General features: G+C 36.5%; 1 protein-coding gene and 3 pseudogenes across 1 annotated transcript; all 4 read left to right on the forward strand.

Annotated features, from left to right (window-relative positions):
* Window positions 1–11,456: 11,456 nt before the first annotated feature.
* LOC149266742 (uncharacterized) lies at window positions 11,457–12,416 on the forward strand (annotated as a pseudogene).
* A 627-nt stretch (window positions 12,417–13,043) lies between these two features.
* On the forward strand, window positions 13,044–15,643 carry LOC149266743 (putative linoleate 9S-lipoxygenase 5; annotated as a pseudogene).
* Window positions 15,644–15,671: 28 nt separating this feature from the next.
* LOC149266744 (linoleate 9S-lipoxygenase 2-like) lies at window positions 15,672–17,855 on the forward strand. The gene is made up of 3 exons (XM_089409062.1): window positions 15,672–15,809; window positions 16,411–16,709; window positions 17,489–17,855. Exons 1-3 carry the CDS (start codon window positions 15,672–15,674, stop codon window positions 17,853–17,855), a joined length of 804 nt encoding a protein of 267 aa, XP_089265188.1.
* Window positions 17,856–19,716: 1,861 nt separating this feature from the next.
* On the forward strand, window positions 19,717–20,070 carry LOC149266745 (linoleate 9S-lipoxygenase 6 pseudogene; annotated as a pseudogene).
* Window positions 20,071–22,826: the final 2,756 nt, after the last annotated feature.

Genomic DNA, 22,826 nt, shown 5'->3' on the forward strand with positions numbered 1-22,826 from the left:
AGGGAAGTTTCCCTTTAAGTGTTTTGACTATGGAAGAGTTGGACATTTCTCTTCCAAATTCCCTCACAAATTAGAAAAGGATGAAGGAGAAGAATATCTGAAATTTAGAAATAAGTCTTAGACATTTTAGAAGAAGAAACCCTACAAAAAGAAGGTGTTCTATTCCAAAGAGGATAGCTCGGCTTTGGAATTAGACTGTGAAGACTCATCAGGAAACAAGTCAAATAAGTATATTCTTATGGCCCTCGAAACTAACTCTAAGAAACAGTTTCTTACTATTGAAGAATCAAGGGCAATTAGGTGTAGTGTGATTCTTCTTGATTTAATAACAATTTGTGGAGTATTTTTACTTTTCTTGTTAGTTTATCTTCTTCTTCTTATTAATTCATGTACTTCATAAAAATGATATCAAAAACATAAGAACAAGAATAGAAGAGTTGGCTCTCTCCCAAGACCAAAACATCTCTTCTCTTGAGAGGAAAACCCTTTAGTAAGTTTATCTTATTGAAGCTTCTTATTGATAAATGCCAAACCCCAGAACCTTGACTAGAATGTCCTCCAAGAACAAGTCATGTCCTTCCTCCTTTCTGCACTTTGTTCCCCAACACTTCCTTCTTTTGGCACTTCATTTCCCATCACTTCGTCCTCCTTCAAATTGTTGTTAGATATTGTTGCACTTTATATACAAGAGATACCATAATGAGACCCTTTCCTTATGATGATCCCTTCCTTCTCTTCACCAACCAATGAAATTGTATGATTGTAATGGGAGGGTTGTTATGACAGCAAAGACAATCTCCTTACCTTCGCAAATGTGATTATTTTCATTGTTATGTTGACCTCTTCCTTCTTCGCTTGAGTGAGGGGCCTTCTATGGCTACTTAGATTGCCCAACCAATGAAGTTGTGTGACTGTGATCTTACTGTTGATATTACCGCAGACTGTCCTTCATCTTCTCGCATTTGTGACTTTATTTACCCTATAAAACAACCTCCAACCTTTGCTTATACTTTCCCTTACTTCGCTACACTAGAGGCTTCTCTTCATTTTTTCTTCACCTTAGATTCATCCTCCTTTCTTGTTGATTTTAGAGGAATGAATGCATTCTATTTAGAGTGGAAAACCTCTATATATAGAGGATTGTACTTCCTTTAGGCCAACTTGAGGCCAACTATAGGACTGCAAGCCGACTTGACATATATATATATAGCTCGAATTGCTTCTTTGATGGTGTCACATACTTGGAGGAGACTTGACTTTGCTTGAAGGCAACTTCTTTGACTACAATACATAATTATACCTATAGTAGCATGCCCTTAAGGTCTTCAACATTTTCTTTCGACTATTTGACTCACCTATAGAACTTTAGTATGTGCTAGACCTATTTCAATGAGCAAGAAACTCATTGACATATATTATAAAAATAATATTTCTTTTCTTGAATAAATACAAATATCAAAAGTAAATTTATGAAGACCAAACCTAGTTACATTTCCTTCAACACTTGCAGAATTTGAAGAGGAAGAAGCGGAAGGAGTTGTAGACCTTGAAAGATAACTCATAAGTGCCCTTGATGAGTTGAAGAAAGAATGAAAGAAAGAAAAGCAGCTGAAGGAAAAATTATAGCATGCAGAATAAGGAATGTACAACTCAAATAATGAGGAGTTTTCATACCAAAAAGAAAAACTTGAAGAAGTTATCAAGAGCAAGGATAGTCTCTCTCTTCTGCTGAAAGGAGAACAAGGAAACCATGAAAGATTATAAGAGGAGAACATGAAAATGAAGCAGGAGTTGTTCATGTTAAAGAGGGAACGACCTCAAAAACTTGCAGAGATGACTCTATATCTTTGAAGGATGAGCTATAGGAAGCCAGATGAAAGGAGGAATTACTTCAAGGTATGATTCAAGAATGGGAAGAAAACTTCCAGTATCTTGAAGTAGAGGTGGTCTCTCTAGGAACTGACCTTGAGAAATCAAAGACCAAGAACGGTCTAGATGAGATATTTACTGAAGGGACTAGAAGACTAAATCAAATTCTAAGCTATCAAAGGCCCTCAGGAACCAGAACCTGACTGGGGTACTCAAACGAATAAGAATATTCTATCGAGAAGAAGAAGAAGATAAACTTCAGGTATGTAGGAGTTGAAGAAGCATAGATTCATAGGAGGAATCATCATGAAAGATTTTGTGAAGACAAAAGAGCAACCGAAAAAAGAATAAATCGTTAATGGAGGACGATTCAAAAAGTTAGTCGACCAAGGTATTTCTCCACTAAATATTACAATGGTTTTAACAGTAGGCGTGCCTGCTTGTTTTATGGTCACTGATATAAGTGTCATATATTTGGACACAAATCTCTTTATCGTATAAGTGTCAAAGTTGAAAGAGATGAGAATCTCAGGTTTAATAAACATTGGATTGTTAAGTCTCAAGACTCTTCTTTAGGGAATCAGAATGCCTTCACTCCCCTACAAAGTGAAGTTGAATGTTTTAAATGTAAAAATTTAGGAAAAAAGCCAATGATTGTAGAAGAATGTTTGAATACCTGTCTAAATATAAAACTGAAAGATAAAAACATCTACAAAAGGATAAAGGAATTTGGAAACAAAATACCAAAAAGAAAATGCGATGTGGGCTCACATTATCAGTGCATGATAAGGAAAACAAATGGTGTGTAGAGAGTGGTTGCTCCAAACACATGACTAGAGATCAAAAAAAGTTTTTGTCACTAAAATAAAAACAAAGAGGAAGCAAGGTCACCTTTGGTAACAATGCTCCAGCAAGAATCAAGGAAAAGGAGTGGTCAACATTAATAAGAAGATAGAAGCACAGAATGTTCTGTATGTGGAAGGCCTCAAACATAATATGCTAAGTGTTAGTTAGATGTGTGACACTTGGTATACTCTGACCTTCCAATCTAAAGATTGTGAGGTCCATAATATAAAATATGGAAAACTAGTGGGAAAGGTAGTTACGAATCACTCATAATAAAGTTTATGTGCTCGATGACTCAAGGGTCAGCTATTATTTGAGTAAAACAAGCGAAGCACAACTATGGAATAAAAGGCTCAGGCACAAGAATTTTGATATCCTATTAAGGATAAGAAAGATAGGTGTAGTAAAAGGATTTCCTATATTCTCAAGGCCTCGTAACACCATATGCAAGTCATGTCAGTTTGGAAAGCAGACTAGGACTTGTTTAAAATCAAAAGAGTCCTTCTCATCTATATCTCTGGAGCTTATCCACACAGATATTTGTGGCCCCAGTAGAACAAAACCATCAAAAGGAGAAAGTTTCTTCTCATTGTTCATTGATTATTTTACTACGGTTACGTAGATTCTCCTCTTAAATGAAAAGTAACAAGCATTTGATCACTTCAAGAAGTTTAAGGCTTAGGTAGAGAATGAGAAAGATTTGAAGATAAAATTCTTTAGATCAAACGGATGGGGAGAGTTCACCTCAAAAGAGTTTGAGGAAATCTATGAAGAGCAAGATATTAGAAGGCAAGTATTAGTGGCAATAACTCCCAAACAAAATGGGGTTGTTGGGAGGAAGAACCGAACAATCCATGAAATGGATAGAGTGATGTTAGATGAAGTAGGAGTGACTCACCACTTTTGGGGAGAAGCAGCTCAGGAAATAATATACTTGTCAAACACAACACATCTCTGTCCTAACAGTGAGAAGAATCCATATGAGTTATGGAGGGTAGATCCGCATCAGTTAAACACCTCCAGGTGTTTGCGAGAAAGTGCTTCTTTAAAATAAATCAAAGGAACCTTCGAAATCTTGAATCAGCCACTGATGAAGAAATACTACTTGGATATTGTATTCGAAGAAAAGGGTACAAATGATACAACAAGAGGACAAGGAAGATAGAATAAAGCATTGAAATAGTGGTTGATGAAGTAGGTTGACAACCTAAACCCTCTGTAAGTAATTTGAACTAAGATAATGAAGAGAGTTCAGAGTTGAGGGCCACAAATCTGAATGAAACAATTTCAGACAATGAAGGTGAGGAAGAAATCATTTCCTCAAGGCCAAAAATGTCCTCTAGGTATGTACAAAGGGAGCACCCTAAGAGTGAGATCCTTGGATATCAAAGAGAGGGAGTAGACTTTGAAGAAACCTTTGTGCCATTAGGTCATCTAGAATCCATAAGAATCTTCCTTTCTCTTTCCATTCATAAGAACATAAAATTTTATCACATGGATGTAAAGTCTATCTTTCTCAATGGAGAATTAGAAGAGGAGGTTTATGCAAATTAAAGAAGGCTATGTATGGATCTTTGAGACAATCCCCAAGAGCCTAGCATGAAAATTTGCAAAAGTGTCTCCAACAAAAAGGTTTTAAGAAAGGCCCAACTGACACAATCTCTATGTAAAATCTGAAAATGATCATCTTTTGATAGTGGTTGTGTATGTGGATGACATCATATTTGGTAGCGATATGGAGAAGTTGGGACATCGGTTTGTAAACTGTATGCAAACAGAGTTTAAAATGTCCATGATTGGTGAGTTGTCCTTTTTCTTGGGTGTGCAAATTACATAGTCTCCACAAGGAGTTTTTATATATCAATACAAATACCTCAAGGAAACTTTGAAGATGTTTGGAATGGAGGATTACAAACTGGCCAGCACACCCATGACTACAGGCTATAAATTGTGCAAGGAAGATTCAATGCCACAGGTAAATCAGAATGAATACAAATCGATGATAGGAAGATTACTGGATAGCTTCGAGGCCAAATATCATGCAAGAGGTAGAAATTTTCGCAAGGTTTCAGGCCTGTCCATGAGAAATTCATGTGGTGGTGTTGTAGTGGCTACAACCACCCTCCAAAATTTTGGCTCGCATGCAAATTTTGGAGCCTACCTTAGATCCTGTGATCAATCATCCTTGGTCACTTTTTGATAAGTTGGTGATTTCAAGCTCCTCTCCTTGATCTTAAGAGTTTTCCATGTTCTCATCTCTAGGCAACATGTGTCATCTTTGGGCATAGGGGTTGTTCTTTGGCATGCAAAGGGAATGTTGTTTTACTTCAAGGGAATCTTGTGTGTATGAGTTGTTATCATCACATAGACATGTTTCACACTCACTTCACATAGTCTTGTCATGAAGGTTGTCTTATGCATTCTAGATGGTCTATGTTGTGTCACTAAGTGTTCATGTGCGATCACAGTCAAGTCCTGTCACTATTTACACACGTTTCACTGATCTCACACTTAGCTAATTTCCCAAGAAGATTAGCCTCATCCAGCCTCCTAGAACTATGCACTTTTCTTCTGCAACCATCAACCTTCCTCCCTTGCCTACCGAAACCTCGCAGTGAATAGAGAACCTAGCCAACACTTCTCTATAGAAATGGGAAAAGTAGTCAGGTAGCCAACACTACTCTCCAGAAATGAAAAAATCAATCCAGTTTCCCTTCATTCAGAAATTTCTTAGAAGCTTCCTCCCAAGACCCCATCCTGCAACAATGTCTAGTGCCTCAAAACTGTGCAGTGTTGTCCAAGTTGTAATGTTGGTCTTGCATTCAGAAATTGCACAGATGGGCCTTTGAGGGCCTCATCCTAGCAACAGTCACTTCCCACTAAAACCACACTGGTCCATCGCTCGATGACTACAGGAAAAGATGACATGCTAAGATCACTCCCAAGGAGTTGAGGAGAAGGACCAAGAGACCAATTAATGGAAAAATATCAGGACCGCATGCAAACTCTGTCGGATCCATGATCATCTCAAGCGAAAATATGGTAAGTAAAGAAAAACTTTCGAAATGCACCTCTTATTGAGTTTGCAGGATTGCTTTTCATTGTAATATCATCATGTCCTCAGTAACATGCATGTTCACAAACACAAAATATCATTTCATCAATTTCCTCTACATTTCTTTCTTCCTTTTTGTTATTTGACCAATTGTCATCTTCGACATGTTGATTTCTATGTCATGCTTGCGACCTTATTCTCGTGATGTGGAAGGTTTGTGTTTTAGTTGTGATTGTTATGTAAACATCTATCACACTCACACACAATGTTGTAAGCACTATCGTTTAAGTGTCGTCACGATCTTTCAATGTTCTATCCAAAGTGTTGCACTTGTCGCTTTCACCATTAGATAGTCTCGGTGTCAGTCACAATGAGAATATGTTGTCTTGTTGGTTCGAGATGTCTTGTCAGAAAGTCATGTTGAGTGTGTGTTCACGAGTTCAATTATACACGAGTTCACGCATTCACACACTTAACCATTTTTCTGAAGATATGTTGAACGAAACACCCTCCATCAGGCAAACCTCCGCTGAGCCACACTATTCAGTCTCAGCCCTCAGTGACCAAGTACTATTTCCTAGGCTTGCAGAAAGATTGAGGTTGCCTCCCAAGCAATCTGCACTAAGAAATCTTGGAATTGAACTGGATGATTGTCACCTAGAATAGTGTAGAAATTTCTCAAGAAGCCATCTCAATCTGTGCCATTGGCAAGCCAATCCATTAAACCTCCCGCTAGTCAATCAGAGTGTTTGACTAGGCAGTGAACCATGGCTTCGCTCCTCCCAAAAATTACATAGAATTTGTCGACATACCTGCCTCCGGTGACTGAAGAAATTGTACAGACAAGCGGGATAGGCACCCACTTCCTGTCACTGCACTATCTCTAAAAATTATCTAGTTTTGTCAGTCATTCCCCTTTCGAGTTCGCCTACTACTCCTCCTGAAAATGGTGTAGTTTTCCAGAACTATCCACTAGCTTCCCAATAGCCCATTCAACTTGAAAACTTTGCAGACATGTTTAGCATGATTTCCTCCTAGCTCTATGCAGTTTTGGCCAGTAAAATCCCATAGCTCACTCCCAACCTCCCTTGAAAATATGCACAATTTTCACTGCCAGTGTCTTCTATTGCCCACAATACCTTCTCGGGAAAAATTGCACAGTACTTCCTCCCAGCTAAGTCAGATCTCATAGAATGTCACTTTGTTTCAAAATTATCATCCCATCCTCCCAACGACCTTTACATAATTTTTCTCGATAGTTCCCCGGAGCCTCGAATCCCAGCCTCACATGTGCTTTGCATTATTTTAGAGCCTTGTTCCCTGTCCCGGTCACCTAGACCCAGAAAGGAAAAAAAATGCATCATGGTAGACTAGGGAATTTCTGGATTTGATGTCGTCTCATCATGAGTGAATGCAGAACAGGTACATGGATGAGATATGGCATTACGATGAACTGGATGAACAAGGAGCACATGCTAGGACAGTTGTTCGTGAACGGATAAACACATGAAGCGTACCAAGTAGCAAGAGAAGGAGACACATGTGCATGCATGAACTATCAAGCGAACACCAAGACCATTGAATATTTCATGCACTCTACCAGGTAGAGGTGAATCTATGTTACACAAATGGCACACTCATCACTCAACAACACAACAACTCGACATGAACAACACAACCAACATGTGCATACTAGCTATGCCATGTCGAGTTGTCCTTGGGTTTAATATTAATCCCTTGAGTTTATAATTTTAATTCCTTGTGTTTATAATATTAATCTTGATTGGTTACATTCCTGTATTTGAAATGTTAGAATGCATGAATATGGTTTACATCTACTCAAATGTTTTGACCATAGATTTGGAAGCCATCCTTGGTTTCGATATTTTTTTTTAAACAAAATTATGCATCATCATAGCCAAGGAATAACTTCCTTCTTTTTGAAACAAACTATTGATGAAAATGCACCTACAACTATTGAAACCTTGCGTCAACAACTTGTTGATTTACTAGATAGTAAGTTAGTTGGGAAATTAGTTCATTTTGTTTATTCTCTTAGGGGCATAAGGGGCTATTGGAAAAATTGTCATACTGAACACACTCACATGATTACCCAATTAGGTTTCCCAACTTTATTTTTTACTTTAATTGCAACAAACAAAAAGTGGACTAGCCTACATAGTATTCTTCCTTCAAACATGCATTCTGGTTGAGGAAATATTCATCTAAAAATAATTGAAAATGTTATTCAGTATCCTCATATAGTTTCCATTTATATGCATCAAAGATTCCATCTATTTGATGAATTAATTCTTCAAAAATATCTTGGAGCTAAAGAATTTTGGTGTGGGAGCTAATGACAATCATTGTTGGAATGTCACATTACATTTCAATTGATTCAAATTCATATTTAAACATTATAAAATTAGGGTGTAATATTAGAGTTTATAATCTTGGGCCTAATATTAGGGTTTATAATATTGGATTTAATATTAGGGTCATAATATTGGGTTTTATGTTAGGGTTTGTAATTTTGTTTTTATAATGTTTGAGTGTATAATATTTGGTTTAACATTATGTTTTAATGTTGTGACATTTGAATGGTGCATAAATCCATCCAACATTGGATTGTGACAAACATTGTTGCAAGGTGACAACTAGGCTTATAATCGTTGTCACAACGTTACATTACATTGCAATTTTTCAATGTCTCATTGTGACACTACAAAAGGGTTCCATATTGTGACATTGGAATGTTACACAAATCAATCCAATGTTGCATTATGACAAACATTTTCACAATATTACATTACATTGCAATTTATTCAACGTCAGATCACAACATTACAAAATTATAGTTTAAAATTAGCGCTTTAACTATTGTGTTTCATATTGTGTCTATAATATTAAGGTTTAATATTAGGATTTATTATATTGGGTTTAATATTAGGGTTTAATAGTGATGCCTTGACTTTATAATCCCTTGATTTTAATATCAATGCATTGGGTTTATTGATCCCTTGGTTTTAATGTGGTTAGGTTTAATATTGATCATTTGGGTTTATAATTCCTTGGACTTATAATTTAAATTTGGTGGTTTATTAATCCCTTGGGTTTATAGTATTAATTCATTGGGTTTATTAATCCCTTGTTTTATAATATTAATAATCCCTTGCGTTTATTAATCTTTTGAGTTTATAATATTAATAATTCCCTAGGTTTATAATATTAACGTCTAATATGTATAATAATATATTATGGTTTATGATATTTGGGTTCCTAATATTAATATTTGGTTTGATATATTAACGTTGGGGTTTATAATATTCATCCCATTGTTTAATATTAATCCTTGTGTTTAATATTGATTCATTGGGTATATGACATTAATAATCCCTTAGGTATATAACATTAATAATCCCTTGGGTTTATAATAGTGATCCGTTGTGTTTAATATACTCTTACGTTTATAATATTAATCTATTGGATTTAGAATATTAACAATCCCTTGGGTTTATTAATCTTTTGGTCTTATAATATTGATCCCTTGGGTTTATGCTATTAATAATCTCTTGCGTTTTTATGATCCCTTAGATTTATAATATTAATCCCTTGCGTTTATAATATTAATCCCTTGTGTTTATTAATTTGTTGCATTTATTAATATACATTTGGGTTTATTAATCTCTTGGGTTTATAATATTGATCCCATCTATTTATAATACTAATAATTAAATGAGGAATTTTATTGCCTTGGGTTTATAATATTAATCCATTGGATTTGTAATATTAATCCCTTTTGTTTAAAATATTAATAATTTCTTAGGACTATTAATACCTTGAGTTTAACATATTAATTCTTTAGGTTTATTAATTTTTTAATTTCTTTAATATTAATTCGTTAAAATTATAATAATAATTCCTTCCGTTTAATATCATTTTCTTGGGTTTATAATCCTTTAGATTTATAAATAATCCGTTAATTTATCATATTATTAATAACATCAATAATATAATCATATTATAATATAATAACAATTATTTTATTATAAATATTATTATAGTATTTATAAAATATTAATAGATAATTTATTACAATATATTAATATTAATATTATATATTTATTTTTATTAATATTAATATTAATATTAATATTAAATCTATACCATAAAACGCATTTATTATACATCTATATAAAACACATTTATTAATATTGTTGTGACAGTTTAAAACAAGTTTACATTCAACTATTAAGAAATCTCGATATTAATTTTCACATCACAGATTTAAATGTATTTCATTATAAGACCCAAATCTACTATTGAGAAATGTATTTCATTATAAGACCCAAATCTACTATTGAGAAATTGTATTATATATATATATATATATATATAATATTAGATGAGATTTTTTTAAATATAAAATTAAGTTTAAGAAAATTATTTAATATAAACTTTAATATAATTTGATATTTTAAAAATATTGCAAAAATAAACGTACAATTATCATTATCATTTTGCAATAAATTTAACATTATATCCATCATCATTCATGAATGATTTAACTTATATATCTTTACTAATTATTTGAGATAATTCGAAATCTAATTCAATTCATATGCTATCACTATATAACGTTGCTCAAAGATATACAACGCCACGCAAAATTATATTTATAAATAATGGTTTTACTCACTCTAACATATAATCTCAAAATGTCTCTCTGAAACAATCATACCTAGCATTTCAGCCTAACGACTTTAAACTACCTGTCATTACAAAAATTGAATTTAACCTTAAAAATAAAATCAATCTACTTTGACCCATCACACTCACATTGTATCTATGTGACGTAATATGTATATAAGGATAACATGTACAAAGCAATTAAAAAATAATATTAATATATGCATATCTATTTTAAAATAATATTAATATATGTACATTTATTTTAAGGTGCAACTTAATATAATAATATTAAGTTATAAATTTGAATAATTTAAGGCGTTAAGATTTGATCTTGCACTTAGTCTAGACACCTCTAACAAATCACAAATGTGTATGATTAAATAAAATATTGAGATATGTTGAAATAGCATGATGTAGGAAGATGGTCATGTCATATGAAATAATGCGATTTTGCACATTCCTCAATATTCCCGGAATCACGAAAATGAGTCCCAGCATATTTACATATTTGAGGTTGTTTATTGGAATCTAAAATAACCATTTAACGCCTATTTAATTAGTCTCTACACAGCGATTTACCAGCTCTGTATTCTTTAGTGGTGAAGCCGTCTAATTTCCCTTTATTAGTCCGGAGATAGCCGTTTACGGGGTCCGTTATTGTTACCGTTGGGTCTTACGAAATCAACGACAAGCGGCCTTTCGCTTTTGACAAAGTCTCAACGCGCTCTAACCAATATCACCTTGTATTTTACTCAAACTACGGCCAACATCTGGACGGCCGCGGCTTTATCGAACGACGCGTATTCATCCAACGGATAGTTTGACGGCAGCGCTGTCCAATTTCCATTCGAATTCATATACAGACACCCATACTTACTTTGCTGCTAAACAACGGCATGAACGAATACCTAAAGATCCACCGCGGATATACACGTGTACGTTCGGATGAAATAGTCGGCAGCAATCCAACTCATCCAACCCGAGAAAGGCTGTTCATCGACGACAGGCTGTTGAGTGGGGACGCGTACAGGCCGAAATCGGTTAGAAGTGGCCTACATTCAGTGGTGGAGTGATTGAAGGAAATCCTCACCGTAGTTGTGGCACTACCTCTATATTAGACCAAGCCCTCGCTTTGCTACTCCCTGCCTCATCTCGAGTTGTGTTTACTCTTCTTGGACAGCCTCTTGGTTTAAATTTTACAGGAACAGATCCATAGAGTTGCTGTCACTGCAGGAATTTATAGAATCCTTTGCCAATAACCACCAGCAGACAAGATGGGGCGATTTAGTGCATTTCTCTGCTTCGTTTTTGTTTTAGGATTGATGAAATCAGCCTCTCCCGCACCAGCACCTGCACCGTCGCCCAAGGCAGCAACGCCCAAGGCGTCGCCAGTTCAATCCCCGACAGCGCTAACTCCCGGTTCTCCCCCTACTGCAACTTCCCCAACTGTTTCTTCTCCGGCATCCGCTCCTTCTAAAATCGCCACCCCACCAACTCAGCCAGCTCTCCAGCAGCTCAAACTCCGGTATCTGGCCCCTCAGCTCAAGGCCCAGCCACCGCTTTGCCACCTAGCACCAGTAGTGGGCTTGTCTCTATCCCCAGCATGGAGAAGATGGCTATAATTGGAATCACCTTGCTTGGAGGAGTCGCCTTCCTCTTTTAATCTGCATCCTGCATCCTTCTCTTTAGATTAGATGAGATGATTATTTCTCTGTTTCGTACTCTTTCTTATGATTCCACTCCTGGTTTCACGGAATGGATGGCCGTCATATTCATTGGGGATTCTTTATTGTATGGCTATTTTTTATTGAAATAAGTATTCTTTATTTACTCCTGGTGTAATTTCTATCTACTATTCTTAACCACAAATACAGATTGGGCGTACTGATCCTGGATGCAATTTTTAGCAGTCAAGCAATCCAGCCAAATATGTGGAAAAAGATAATGTATGATTTAATGGCACTCGAACAATCGATGTGAACATTTTTTGGTTTATATCATAAATATATTTTGGATAAAATGAATTGAGCATTAACATTAACATCACACAAATTTCCTAAGCTTGCATCCTAACTCAAAGGAATTAAAGGAATTCTGCGGAATCAGATGAAAGGAACACGAAATTCATTTACGGAATTTGGGAGCTTGCTAAATCTTAAAATGTTCCCGCATCACGAATACTTATGTATCTACCACTTCGAAAAGAAGAGTAACCGAACCCGATAACCGTTTGTTGTTTGATAACATTAAAAAATAGGATGTTAATGGAAACCATGCTTGGAAAAATAAGTGCACGAATTAACTTTCTCTGTGAAGGGAAGGAAATGGCCCTTCTGGACTGGATTCGTTACAGAATTCTACCAAAAGATGCCGGCGTGTCAAGACGCAAAATCTAGATGGCGTTGTGGAAAGATTTAGTAACTTAACATGTTAAAGCAACTGACCTAATTTTCAAACTTTTTAAAAGCTCGTTCCAAGAGACAAAATGATTATGTAGTTTGGTTTGGTTAAAGAATACATCCTATATACATTATATCTAACATGGGGGCCGCTACCGAGACTTTTCCATAATTACGCCGTAATGCGTTTATCTTTGAAATGCATTGCCCAGCCGTCGCCGTGTCCTATTCTTCACCGTAGATTTGTGGTGTTAGACGATTGAACAAAGGGGTTCATGAATTTTCGTCTGGCGGTTCTCGCTCATGGCAATGGCGGTTATTAGATGCTTATTAGTCGCACATATTTTAATTTCCCTGAGTTGCAGTTTGAAAAGACTTTGAGAATAAGAGAAGTCGGATGTTCAGAAAACGATGGACGCAGCAGCGATTGCTGCTGCAGTTCCTCCAGCGACATTGGAATCTGGATTTTGGGTGTTGATGCTGTAAAAAGTACGAGATGTGTCCCACGAGATGAGGGTTTTGGGCATCTGAAAATGTCTAATTTCTTAGCGCATTCCCTCAAGGCAATTGTTCAATTCCTGGTACCAGAGCTCAAATCGCTGTTTGATTCAGCTATGAATGAGTTCGACTCCTTTAAAGTCATTAAGAAGCTCTTTTCCGATGGGAAAAAGTTGCCCAACAACTCAATTCTGGAAGCTGCCAAAAATTTCATTCCCTTTGATCTTGTCAAAGAGTTTCTTACAATAGATGGTGAAAAATTGTTCAAGTATCCCCTTCCTCAAGTTATAGCCCGTGAGTATTTCTCTTCCAAACACGTCCATGCATCTTCTTATTCTGTGCTTGATTTCTACCAGATTCTGAATAATTGAACTTACTGGAAATGGGATTAATGGGTGCAGTTGACGAATTTGCATGGAGGAAAGATGAAGAATTTGCGCGACAGATGCTCGCCGGAGTCAATCCTCTTGTTATACAGAGACTCCAAGTAACCAACAAACCTCTAGTCCCCATTTGTCTCCTCTCTATTTTTAATTAAGCTTAGGCTACATAATTTTAATGTTGTGAATGGTTGAATTCACAGAGTTTTCCTCCGAGAAGTAAATTGGACCCTTTGATGTCTGGTCCTCAGATCAGTTCTATTACTACTTCACACATCGACAATAATCTCGACGGTCTAACAGTGGAGCAGGTATATTGCTCCAACTCAATGCTTGTTCCTTGTAATTTGGCTTGTCTTTTGATCTGCAGCAGTAGTGAGATTCATGTATTCATAGATGGATATGATAATATGGGGCTCTCTGGGATAACAGACTCTTCATTCTAGACCACCATGACGCCTTGATACCGCATCTGGATCGAATAAATGCTCTGTTTATCACCAAGACATATGCTTCTCATTCAATTCTCTTCCTGAAGAAGGATGGCACATTAAGGCCAGTTGCAATCGAGTTGAGCCTACCCCCCTTCAGAAGATCAGGCAAGTGTTGGGAAGGTGTTTACTCCAAAAGAGGAAGGCGCAGAAGGAGCTCTATGGTAGCTGGCTAAAGCGTACATGACCGTTAATGATTCTGGTTACCATCAGCTTATCAGTCACTGGTAAAACCCAAATAGCGACAACTAATAGAATACCTACAGAATTTGTTTGATATTTACAATATCATTCTATATATAGTCCAAACTTAGACTGTAATGGTCGGATTCTTTCAGGCTCAAGACTCATGCAGTTACGGAACCATTTATTATTGCTACTAACAGACAGCTGAGTGTGATGCATCCCGTTCACAAGCTATTGAGCCCTCATTTCCGGGACACAATCAACATCCATGCTTTGGCTCGCCAGATTCTTATAAATGGCGGAGGCATTCTTCAAAGAACAATGTTCACTGGAAAGTATGCCTTGGAGATTTCTCCGGTAGTGTACAAGCAATGGAGGCTTGACGAACAACGGTTACCTGCAGATCTCATGCAAAGGTAATCATAATTGTTGTTGTACATACACCATGGAGTTAAAGACTAAAATTTATTTAGGTCAGTGATCTAATTACTGTGCACATTTGACCTATCATTACTTGGTTGGTGAACTGTCCAAAGACCAGTTTTCAATGTTGGGCTTCTCCCAATTTATTATAAATATGGACGATCTCCTTACAATTATACTGTATCTCTCTGCATACAGATTTTTTCTTTCAGTCAGTTCTGTTTTTTACTGTAATGTTCTATGTATAGAATTCAAACTCTGGTATGATGTTGTTCTGATTAGTGCTCTTTGTTTTCTAAATAGTAATCAATACTGATTAAAATCTAAGCCTCGTCTTTGTGTCAACCATTTGAATTTTGATTAACATTTTTACTTGAATGTGGCTACAACTTGACAGGGGTATGGCAGTGGTGGACTCATCAATGCCCTACCGGTTGAAGCTGATGATCGAAGACTACCCTTACGTTGTGGATGGATTGGATATATGGTTCACAATAGTTTCATGGGTTAAGGAGTACCTATCCTTGTACTACCAAAAATGATGATGCAATGAAATTTGATACAGAGCTGCAAGCATGGTGGAACGAAATCAGAAATGTTGGTCACAGAGACAAGAAGGACGCGACATAGTGGTACAACATGGAGAGCATGGAAGAAGTTGAAAAGGTAATAAGAACAATCATATGGGTGGCCTCGGCTCTTCATGCCGCATTTAATTTTGGGCAATACCCTTACGCCGGATACATGCCTAATCGGCCCACCATAAGCAGAAGGTTCATTCCAGAAAAAGGGTCCCAAGAATAAGAAACGGCTTAGTTAATATAGCTTATAAATGGAGGCACAAGTTCTGAGACTCTCATGGTGTTATTTCAATACATTGGTCCTGTTCAAGTTTTTAATGATTCAGAAATTAGCAGATCTGTTAGACAGTGGAGGCAGGAAATTTTGCACTTCTTTTCTATCAAACCTGGTAGCTGATAAGAGATGAGAAACAACTTAATCACACACATGTTGGTAAAAGCCTAATACTAGGAAGGCAGGTAGAAGTGGATGATTAATATTGTTTATAGGTTTAGCCAACAATTCTATTGGTAACATGCTTAGTTTGAACTTTTGGTGATATTGTTTCATCACATAGGCTGAGTACGGTTTGGTGAATTTTTACTGGAAATATACTTAAATCGGGATAAAATATAGGTGGTAATACCGGGATAAAATATAGGTGGTAATACCTAGTTGAATGGACAATCCCAGTATATTGGCCCTTTTGAGAATTATTACTTGACGAGTTTGTTGCCTTAGTCTGCTAAGTACATTTTTTTTTTTTTTTGGTTGGTTGTTGTTGTAATTTGTAAATTGTATAGGTGATTTACATTCACATGCTTATTGGAATAGCTGGCTTCTTGAATAGGGCAGTCATGTAGTTGAGTATGTGAGAGGAGTTTGTAGAACACATTATCTAATGAAATCTTATGTAGAGGCAAAAAGCCTCACTCATAGCCTACTCAGGGCTTCAGATGGGAATTTCTTTTATAGATTCATGTATTCATAGATGGATATGATATTTTCAGGCTCTCTGGGATAATAGACTCTTCATTCTGGACCACCATGACACCTTGATGCCACATCTCGATCGAATAAATGCTCTGTCTATCACCAAGACATATGCTTCTCGTTCAATTCTCTTCCTGAAGAATGGCACATTATGGCCAGTTGCAATCGAGTTGAGCCTACCCCCTTCAGAAAATCAGGCAAGTGTTGGGAAGGTGTTTACTCCAGTAGAGGAAGGCGCAGAAGGAGCTTTATGGCAGCTAGCTAAAGTGTACGTGACCGTTAATGATTCTAGTTACCATCAGCTTATCAGTCATTGGTAAAACCCAAAAAGCAACAACTAATAGAATACATGCAGAATTTGTTTGATATTTACAATATCATTCTATATATAGTCCAGACTGAGACTGTAATGGTCGGATTCTTTCAGGCTCAAGACTCATGCAGTTACGGAACCATTTATTATTTCTACTAACAGATAGCTGACTGTGATGCATCCGGTTCAAAAGCTATTCAGCCCTCATTTCCAGGACACAATCAACATCAATGCCCTGGCTCGCCAGATTCTTATAAATGGCAGAGGCATTCTTGAAAGAACAGTGTTTACTGGAAAGTATGCCTTGGAGATTTCTTCGGTAGTGTACAGGCAATAGAGGCTTGACGAACAAGGGTTACCTGCAAATCTCATGAAAAGGTAATCATAATTGTTCTTGTACATACACCATGGAGTTAAAGAATAAAATTTATTTAGGTCAGTGATCTAATTACTGTGCACATTTGACCTATCATTACTTGGTTGGTGAATTGTCCAACGACCAGTTTTCAATGTTGGGCTTCTCCCAATTTATTATAAATATGGACGATCTCCTTACAATTATATTGTATCTCTCTGTATACAGATTTTTTCTTTCAGTCATTTCTGTTTTTTTACTGTAATGTTTTATGTATGGAATTCAAACTCTAGTATGATGTTGTGTTGATTAGTGCTCTTGTTTTCTAAACAGTAATCAATATTGATTAAAATCTGAGCCTCATCTTTGTGTCAACCATTTGAATTTTGATTAACATTTTTACCTGAATGTGGCTACAACTTGACAGGGGTATGGAAGTGGTGGACTCATCAATGCCCTACGGGTTGAAGCTGATGATCGAAGACTACCCTTACGCTGTGGATGGGTTGGAGATATGGTTCACAATAGTTTCATGGGTTAAGGAGTACCTGTCCTTGTACTACAAGAATGATGATGCAGTGAAATCTGATACAGAGCTGCAAGCATGGTGTAACGAAATCAGAAATGTTGGTCACGGAGACAAGAAGGACGAGACATGGTGGTACAGCATGGAGAGAGTGGAAGAAGTTGAAAAGGCAATAACAACAATCATAGGGTGGCCTCGGCTCTTCATGTTGCAGTTAATTTTGGGCAATACCATTACGCCAGATACATGCCTAATCGGCCCACCATAAGCAGAAGGTTCATTCCAAAAAAAGGGTCCCAAGAATAAGAAATGGCTTAGTGAAGATAGCTTATAAATGGAGGCACAAGTTCTGAGACTCTCATGGTGTTATTTCAATACATTGGCCCTGTTCAAGTTTTGAATGATTCAGAAATTAACAGATCTGTTAGATAGTGGAGGCAGGAAATTTGCACTTCTTTTCTGTCAAACCTGGTCGCTGATAAAAGATGAGAAACAACTTAATCACACACCTGTTGGTAAAAGCCTAATACTAAGAAGGCAGGTAGAAGTGGATGATTAAGATTGTTTATAGGTTTAGCCAACAGTTCTATTGGTAACATGCTTACTTTGAACTTTTGGTGATATTGTTTCATCACATAGGCTGAGTACGGTTTGGTGAATTGTTACTGGAAATATACTTAAATCAGGATAATATATAGGTGGTAATACCTAGTTGAATGGATAGTCCCAGTATATTGGCCCTTTTGAGGATTATTACTTGACCAGTTTGTTGCCTTAGTCTGCTGAGTACATTTTCTTTTTTTTGGTTGGTTGTTGTTGTAATTTGTAAATTGTATAGGTGATTTTCATTCACATGCATATTGGAATAGCTGGCTTCTTGAATAGGGCAGTCATGCAGTCGAGTATGTGAGAGGGGTTTGTAGAACACATTATCTAATGAACTCTTATGTAGAGGCAAAAGTCTCACTCATAGCCTACTCAGGGCTTCAGATGGGAATTTCTTTTATAGATTCATGTATTCATAGATGGATATGATATTTTTAGGCTCTCTGGGATAACAGACTCTTCATTCTGGACCTCCATGACGCCTTGATGCCCCATCTGGATCAAATAAATGCTTTGTCTATCACCAAAACATACGCTTCTCGTTCAATTCTCCTCCTGAAGAAGGATGGCACATTAAGTCCAGTTGCAATCTAGTTGAGCCTACCCCCTTCAGAAGATCGAGCAAGTGTTGGGAAGGTGTTTACTCCAGTAGAGGAAGGCGCAGAAGGAGCTCTATGGCAGCTGGCTAAAGCGTACGTGACCGTTAATGATTCTGGTTACCATCAGCTTATCAGTCACTGGTAAAACCCAAATAGCCACAACTAATACAATACCTGAAGAATTTGTTTGATATTTACAATATCATTCTATATATAATCCAGACTGGGACTGTAATGGTCAGATTCTTTTAGGCTCAAGACTCATGCAGTTACGGAACCATTTATTATTGCTACTAACAGACAGCTGAGTGTGATGCATCCCGTTCACAACCTATTGATCCCTCATTTCCGGGACACAATCAACATCCATGCTCTGGCTCACCAGATTCTTATAAATGGCGGAGGCATTCTTTAAAGAATAGTGTTTACTGGAAAGTATGCCTTCGAGATTTCTTCGGTAGTGTACAAGCAATGGAGGCTTGACGAACAAGGGTTACCTGCAGATCTCATGGAAAGGTAATCATAATTGTTGTTGTACATACACCATGGAGTTAAAGACTAAAATTTATTTAGATCAGTGATCTAATTACTATGCACATTTGACCTATCATTACTTGGTTGGTGAACTGTCCAACGACCAGTTTTCAATGTTGGGCTTCTCCCAATTTATTATAAATATGGACGATCTCCTTACAATTATATTGTATCTCTCTGTATACAGATTTTTTCTTTCAGTCAGTTTTGTTATTTACTTTAATGTTTTATGTATGGAATTCAAACTCTAGTATGATGTTGTGCTGATTAGTGCTCTTTGTTTTATAAACAGTAATCAATACTAATTAAAATTTGAGCCTCATCTTTATGTCAACCATTTGAATTTTGATTAACATTTTTACCTGAATGTGGCTACAACTTGACAGGGGCATGGCAGTGGTGGACTCATCAATGCCCTATGGGCTGAAGCTGATGATCGAAGACTACCCTTACGCTATGGATGGATTGGAGATATGGTTCGCAATAGTTTCATGGGTTAAGGAGTACCTATCCTTGTACTACCAGAATGATGATGCAGTGAAATCTGATACAGAGCTACAAGCATGGTGGAACGAAATCAGAAATGTTGGTCACGGAGACAAGAAGGACGAGACATGGTGGTACAACATGGAGAGCGTGGAAGAAGTTGAAAAGGCAATAACAACAATCATATGGGTGGCCTCGGCTCTTCATGCTGCAGTTAATTTTGGGCAATACCCTTACACCGGATACATGCCTAATTAGCCCACCATAAGCAGAAGGTTCATTCCAAAAAAAGGGTCCCAAGAATAAGAAATGGCTTAGTTAAGATAGCTTATAAATGGAGGCACATGTTCTGAGACTCTCATGGTATTATTTCAATACATTGGCCCTATTCAAGTTTTGAATGATTCAGAAATTAACAGCTCTGTTAGATAGTGGACGCAGGAAATTTCTTTTTTGTCAAACCTGGTCGCTGATAAAAGATGAGAAACAACTTAATCACACACCTGTTGGTAAAAGCCTAATACTAAGAAGGGAGGTAGAATTGGATGATTACGATTGTTTATAGGTTTAGCCAACAGTTTTATTGGTAACATGCTTAGTTTGAACTTTTGGTGATATTGTTTCATCACATAGGCTGAGTACGGTTTGGTGAATCGTTACTGGAAATATACTTAAATCAAGATAAAATATAGGTGGTAATACCTAGTTGAATGGACAGTCCCAGTATATTGGCCCTTTTGAGGATTATTACTTGAACAGTTTGTTGCCTTAGTCTGCTGAGTACATGTTTCTTTTTTGTTGGTTGGTTGTTGTTGTAATTTGTAAATTGTATAGGTGATTTTTGTTCACATGCTTATTGGAATAGATGGCTTATTGAATAGGGCAGTCATGCAGTTGAGTATGTGAGGGGTGTTTGTAGAACACATTATCTAATGAACTCTTATGTAGAGGCAAAAAGTCTCGCTCATAACCTACTCAGGGCTTCAGATGGGAATTTCTTTTATAGACTGATCAACTTACTATAACTACTGCTGCACTTTCTTCATCCACAGAAGCCACTTGAAAATTCTTGAACATAAGCTCTCTGTAAGGGCCATTGTCATTAAAACTATTTACAGTGGAGGCCCTCAGCCCAACAACCATTTTAGCCAGCCTTGGAAGGCAAATAGTTGAGTTCAAACATGATGAAAATTTAATTCCCTGTATACAAAAGCAAGTAGTAGGTCTTGATAATGGCTAGAAATATGAACTGAAGATGTATGTACCTCCTTCTGTACAAAAATGAACAGAAGAGGCAGAGGTATAAGGTTCACCTCAAATTTTCTTGCAAGTTCAATCCACTGTAGGATGTGAAAGGAAGTGTCATAATGCTAAGAGCGAAAAAGAGGGGAAGGAAGAAACTAATAATTTCAAAAATTTTAGCTTTCTATCTGTACCTTGATTTGTTCTAATAAAATAAATATTAATTGTTTGACGGCATCCAGGGAGCTATCTAGTAATAATAATAATATTATTATTAGTATTATAATAATAATAACAACAATGGAAAGGTGGGGAAGGAAGAAACTAATAATTTCAGAAATTTGGACCTTTTATCCTAGCTTTATTTGTTCTTCAAATCCAACTAATATTTTGTACATCCAACTTATGGTGAACCAACAGCTTGAAAGCCAATTGCAAGTCATTCAGCCAACAATGATCTATAAGCATGCCATAGTAGTATGTCTTTGCATATTCACAATAGTGATTCCACTATCATATTATTATTCCCCACTTGGACAGAGCGATGACACAAGGGGTTTCTACATGTTGACCAACCGTGTAAATTGGATCTTATAAATTATAATTTTTGTTTTCAATTTATTTAGTACCCATTGAAGAAAAACTAAAATAGTTGAAGGGTTGAGATGAAAGGATAAAACAGTTATTCGTATGTTTTTAAAAAATATCCATACATTCTGTTCGAATCCATCTGTGAGAGCTGAATCTTTCCTCCTTGTCAATCTCTAATTTGGTGGAAGAACACCCGACCGTTGCCCCTCTAAGAACATAATGCTCTTTGAGAGGGCATCATTGTAGTCAAAATTTCCATTGCCAGGGAAAGCGGAGTCTAGCACCTCTCTGTAAGGTTCACCTCAAATTTTCAAGTTCAATCCACTGTAGGATGTGAAAGGAAGTGTCATAATGCTAAGAGTGAAAAAGAGGGGAAGGAAGAAACTAATAATTTCAAAAATTTTAGCTTTCTATCTGTACCTTGATTTGTTCTAATAAAATAAATATTAATTGTTTGACGGCATCCAGGGAGCTATTTGGTAATAATAATATTATTATTATTAGTATTATAATAATAATAATACAATGGAAAGGTGGGGAAGGAAGAAACTAATAATTTCATAAATTTGGACCTTTTATCCTAGCTTTATTTATTCTTCAGATCCAACTAATATTTTGTACATCCAACTTATGGTGAACCAACAGCTTGAAAGCCAATTGCAAGTCATTCAGCCATCAACGATCTATAAGCATGCCATAGTATTATGTCTCTGTATATTCACAATAGTGATTCCACTGTCATAGTACTATTCCCAACTTGGACAGAGTGATGAAACAAGGGGTTTCTACATGTTGACCAACCATGTAAGTTGGATCTTATAAATTAAAATTCTTGTTTTCTAGCCTTCTATTTCTATAGATATCAATTGTGTAGTTGATGGAATACTTTTTATAAATAAATTTCCATGGCTATTACAGTTCAATTAAGAGCCAATCTCTTACAGAGTTCAGAGTTGAATTCATCTGTAACTGCCTTTGATTTAGGGAGTGATCTAGAAAAGACTTCAATGCCTAACAAGACTGTGATAATCACAACCATAAACGCAGCTTGGGCAGAAGAAAACAATGTACTAGATTTGTACATGCAGAGCCTTCGAATAGTTATTGAATCATGTTCTCCTCGTTGTAGTGGACTAGGGGTCATTTAATCGTTGCCAACATATTCATCACACTGCTATATT

This window comes from Pinus tabuliformis, chromosome 6 (genome assembly GCF_031772625.1).
Source record: "Pinus tabuliformis cultivar Carrire ecotype Pingquan chromosome 6, CPIR1, whole genome shotgun sequence".
In the NCBI taxonomy this organism is placed as follows: Eukaryota; Viridiplantae; Streptophyta; class Pinopsida; order Pinales; family Pinaceae; genus Pinus; species Pinus tabuliformis.